The sequence below is a fragment of the Triticum dicoccoides genome, chromosome 1B (genome assembly GCF_002162155.2).
Source record: "Triticum dicoccoides isolate Atlit2015 ecotype Zavitan chromosome 1B, WEW_v2.0, whole genome shotgun sequence".
NCBI lineage: Eukaryota > Viridiplantae > Streptophyta > Magnoliopsida > Poales > Poaceae > Triticum > Triticum dicoccoides.
Window position 1 is genome coordinate 542,284,109 of NC_041381.1, and position 5,124 is coordinate 542,289,232.

Sequence of the window (5,124 nt, forward strand, 5' to 3'; positions counted from 1 at the left end):
CACTCCAAAAACCCTCCTCCACTCCACTCTCTAGGCCGTACGTCCCGCCACCACCCCACCGGCACCGAGCGGCCCCACCCCCACCCGCAGCAGAATGCTCCGCCGCATGCCCGGCGCCGCGGCCGTCGCGGCCGGCCTCCGCCGCTCCCTCTGCACGGCGCGCACCCGCTCGCGCCCGCCGTGGGCCCTCATCCAGCGCGCGTCGGTGGACGAGTCCGGGGCGCCGGCGCCGGGCGTGACCTTCCGCGCTGTCGACTGCGAGCCCCCGTCCGTCGCCGGCCTCACCTTCCCCGCCCACCTCGTCCACCCGCGCCGCCCCGGGGCCGGCGACGGCGGCTTCGTCTCGGGCCAGGTCGCCGCCGCCAGCGGAGGCCAGGAGGAGGATGAGGGGGGCTTCGTCATGCGCCGGTTCCTCTCGGAGACGGGGAAGTGGGACATGGTGGCCGGCTTGCCGTCCCCGCTGCCCGCTGGGCGGAAGATGGACATCGACAACGCCGTGGTGGCCTTCGGCGACCGCCTGTGGTGGATCGACGAGAGCTGGGGCGCCATCTCCGTGGACCCCCTCAGCGACCGTCCGGAGCTCCGGTTCGTCGAGCTGCCAAGAAGCAGCGTTCTCCCCGACCTGGATGGCCTGGTGTTGAAGACATTGATGAAGACATTGGGCAGCCACCGGCGCATGGGGGTCAGCGAGGGGAAGATGCGCTACATTGAGGTCTCCATGGAGAAGCCGTATGTGATCAGCTTGTTCTCGCTGGACGACGGGGGCAGCTCCTGGACGCTGGACTATGAGACGGCGTTTGCTCCAATTTGGGATGATGCACTCCTCTGTTCGGCACCCTTGGAGCAAATGCTGACAATTGGCGCCATCAACCCACTGAAAGCTAACATCGTGTACCTTGCCTGCGGCGACAAAATTCTAGGCGTCGATATGGTTACTAAGAAGATAACTGGGATTTCTGGTCTAGCTATAGCTGTACCAGATCTCCCCCTACTACCATGTGTGCTCCCAACGTGGCTGGAATCGAGCCAAATTCCATCTGCAGGTAACATTCACATTTGCTTGAGTCCTGGAAGTGGTGAAAGCAAGTATACTAGTATCACTATACAACTGTTAGATTGGTCCATTGGATACATTTCATTTTAACTTGTCTTGTGAAATTATGTGCTTGGAGCCTTGGAGGTTCATGCAGAATCCTCCCCATGCACAGATTGTGCTATAGAATTTAGGAAAAGTGGGGGGAAATTGAGGTGAATTTGAGGGAGCTCAGGGAGGGTAGTGTTTGGAGTCTTTTTGTTGTGATCCACCAATACTAGAAACAAAATAAGCGTAGATAGGAAGAATAGGCAGTGGATGGAATATAGCTCAAGTGAAAGGCTGAGTATGTTCTAGTCTGTTCATCTCCTGGTTCTGCTGCCCTTTAAACCTCACCAGAACGTGCCACCTCTTATCCTAGTAGCAGCTACGTCGCATGGCCCTTGTGACTTCCCTTTTTGTTACTTTTGTTGCCTTTATATATATGGAGAAAATATCAGCCTATCATCTTTGTGTTGAGTTGTGGTACCTGCTGCATCCTCTTCTCAGTATCGGAATCATGTCTGTGCCTTCCGCTCACGCACAACCAAGACATGCCTCCCCAATAATTGCTGCTGGGAGCTAGATGGCATCTTGCCGTTCACACCTTCCCTCTCAATGCTGTTCCATGGAGCTTGCGTGCCGCCTTATATTATCATTTCAGTGGTTTTTCTACATTTCTAATATTCTATACCAGCGCATTGTTGTTCGTATCCCTGTTTCTGAAATTTTCATGCCACCACATCCATATTGTGTATCAGGGCAGACTAGGGAACATGTTCATTTATTTACTTGTTTGATTAGATATTTGTATGTCTATATGCATTTTATTCATCCATAATTACTGTAATCTGTGCAATATCTCAATTCTCCTTTGCCATTTCTAGTCGTTGACGCTATGCAGAGAAATGTATAAGGTGTTGTTTAAGTTCTTGCTTTCATTGTTGCAGGTTGGAGCAAGAAAAACACCCGTAAAAGTGAGGTATCGCCAAACACTGTCAAAAGGGAGAATTTGCATGTCGAAATAGAACTGTTGAAATGAAGTGCACCGGCTAATCTTTCTTATGGTACTTTCTCATAACTAGCTCTCCTTGTTTCACCCCCTCCGTTCCAAAATAAATGTCGTGATTTTAGCTTATTTTGAAGAGGGAGTATTATTCATCACAGCCCAAATCCTATTGTGGATTTGTGGTGCACTTTTCTGATTCACCAGACATGACTTATTATTACAAAGTTAAAACTTGGAGTGTGAAACATCAAAGGGGTTATGCATGATCCATTGTTTTTCATCATTAATATATTATTAACACCTACTGATCTTATGATCTTGCCTAAACTTGCTGCTTGTTCTTGCTACTGTTGAAGTATATGTGGATTGCCCAACTTTCTCCATGAGTTTGGACCTTTTGGCTCTACTACTCTTGGGGTTCAAATCTCGCTTCAACGGAATTTAAAGGGGGTGTTGAAGTATAGGTGGATTACCCAACCTTGGGTTCACCCCTTTCTATCCACGTTTAGGCCTTATCATGTCATGCATTAGAGGGGGTGTTGAAGTACAGGTGGATTGCCCAACCTTCTCTAACTGTTTTGGACTTTTGGTCTTCTGGTTAGTGCATGAAACTTAATAGCTACTTTGTCATAAGACCATGTCATGATTTTGGCTGCAACAGTGAGTAAACAAAGCATGTTTGCAGTCTGCAGATGGCATCTCATTTTGTAATTGCTCTAAAGCAGTATCAACTGGAATCTGTTTGTGCTGTTGTGTACTTCTGAACTCATGTTTGTGTTTATGTGTGTTTATATTGAGCCCATGAAGAAACTAAAGGAACAAAAATCTTTTGTTTATGTCAGGTGTTCTCTCCATGCCAGTATTTTGATGTCTCTAGTATGCAAAAAATTTCAGAATCATGACACAGATCTCAACGAAACTCATGTTTATATTTTGGTTTGCAGGTTACTCCAAATTGTCAGATCAGAGTTATTTTGGAGGTTTAGGAAACTAATGGTGGTACTTTTCTGAAATCTCATTTTGGGGGGAATTCCTTGAGAAGTTTGGGTATATTAGGATTTGCTGATGCACTTCCTCAATCACAGTTCGGGCAAAAAACTGTGGCGAGAAGTTTGTCATATTTTGGCTTTACTTGTGCGCTGTTGAATTCAGTACAATGGTTGATTCCTTCGCCAATTCGACATGTAACAGAAGTTAATGATAACATGACGCAACGTGCCCTCTTAACTTCAAATGAATTAATATCTTTTGGAAGTTAGAATTCTGGATCATTATGCTAGACTGATCTGGAATCTGAAATCTTGTTTTTAACTTGAGAATGCTTACTTTGAACTGAATGAATGGGCGGGGCTTGTAAGCTTAAACCAATGTGCTCTGGCATTGTTATGGAATGATGATTGGAATCTGGGGATAAGCTTCATCCTGGGCATTGGCATGTACCTCAATTGGTATTTTGGAGTGGTTTAAATATGTTGTGAACTGTGGCTGTTCTTGGAGTGTGCATGCCAGTTTTTTTTTTCCTTTTCAGTTAGGATGCCTTGAGGACGAGCTGCAGAGATGGTACATGTCGACTGTACATGCTTTAGGATGAAAACCCTGCTTTAACATTCTGATTTTGTTTTCTACATAATCGCAGTTTGGCGAATTGATTTTCCAATACGTTCAACTAGAGATTCTGATGATCCACAAGTCAAAACTCTTTTTTCTTCTTCTTTTTTATACTTGGCCAACTGAAAATTTGTAGAGTTTGGGAGGAGGATGACTTGGGGCCACTATTGGTCCTTTTTTTTTGCGGGTAAAACTATTGGTCCTAGTAGTGAGCAAACTCCTCTTTCTCTTGGCCTAGAAAATTTTGAATGTAAATGATGAGGGTGCCTAGTGTCGAGGGAAAGTCATACGTCTGTATCCTTGTGACGTGTATTACCGTATTTTCCGTATATGCGTTGGCCTGGGGAGCCATACTTGAGCGACTGACCTAGCAAGGCTTTTTTTTATGGTAATACGTGTCTCATTCATATCATAAAGATTAAAGTACAAGTCACGTAAGGACCGACATGACAAAACTGAAAAGCTAGCAAAACATCTCTGAGCTTGACACCAACGCCCATCACCTGCCTCCGGCACCACGACAGCAGCCACCGAAGAAAAGAATGATGGATCACCTCCTCACCCGAGCTCGATGCGGCTCCATCGCTGATATGCAGCTTTGCGGATCTCCAAGGTGGCTCACCAAAAGTGAAGCCCTTACCGTTGAACGAATCAGACCGGGGCAACACCCTGGACACACCATCGAACTCCAGATCTGGCACCCCACCGCGACTAAGACGTCGCAGAAGAAAACCATACCTGCCATCCACGAACCACGAACCCAGCACATGTTCCGTCTTCCAGATGTCATCGATGCAGACCACAATCTGCATCCGCTCCTGGACTACCTCCCAAACTCCGCGCCGACGCTGGAGCAAACGTCGTCGCAACGGCGGAGCCCGAGGACACATGTCCATCACGAGGATGCCGCCGCCGCTACGCCATCCTTGCTTGAACAGACTGGTTTCCAAATCCATCCCCAACCATAGGACCGATGGCCTTGTCAAGGAAGGATCCGAAGAATCTTTATTCAGCACTGTCATCGTTGCCGCCGAAACGAAGACGATGAACAGCCTAAAAATCTAAACTACGAGAGAGTAAAAACGATCCACATGCGTGGATCCGGCGGCTCCCTCACCACTGACGACCGAGGTCGCCGCCGGAGGGGAGCCGCCGGAGGACGGCGCTGGAAGATTGGTCTCCTGGCGGCGGCTAGGGTTCCAGCGTCAGGGACAGGAGAACCCCGAGTTTTCTTTATATCGCACGTTTCTCGAGAGGAACACGTATTCAACATGGCAAACCTAATCGACATAGAGAAGAAGAAAACAAAGGCGCATCATGGCAAAAAAATCGACTTATAGAAGAACGAAAGAAAAGGCTCATCTGGGAAGTAACCATGCACATCTTGGATCCCACCAACACATACGTGGGTTGTGAGACTACCTCCGCCCTTAGC

The 5,124-nt window shown here is 47.9% G+C and overlaps 1 protein-coding gene across 1 annotated transcript; it reads left to right on the forward strand.

The window, feature by feature from the left end:
- The first annotated feature begins 106 nt into the window (after positions 1-106).
- Positions 107-3,501, forward strand: LOC119350575. Its single transcript, XM_037618333.1, has 3 exons — positions 107-1,043; positions 2,023-2,139; positions 3,026-3,501. The coding sequence occupies exons 1-2, from the start codon at positions 107-109 to the stop codon at positions 2,112-2,114; spliced, it is 1,029 nt and encodes a 342-aa protein (XP_037474230.1). The 3' UTR covers positions 2,115-2,139; positions 3,026-3,501.
- Positions 3,502-5,124: the final 1,623 nt, after the last annotated feature.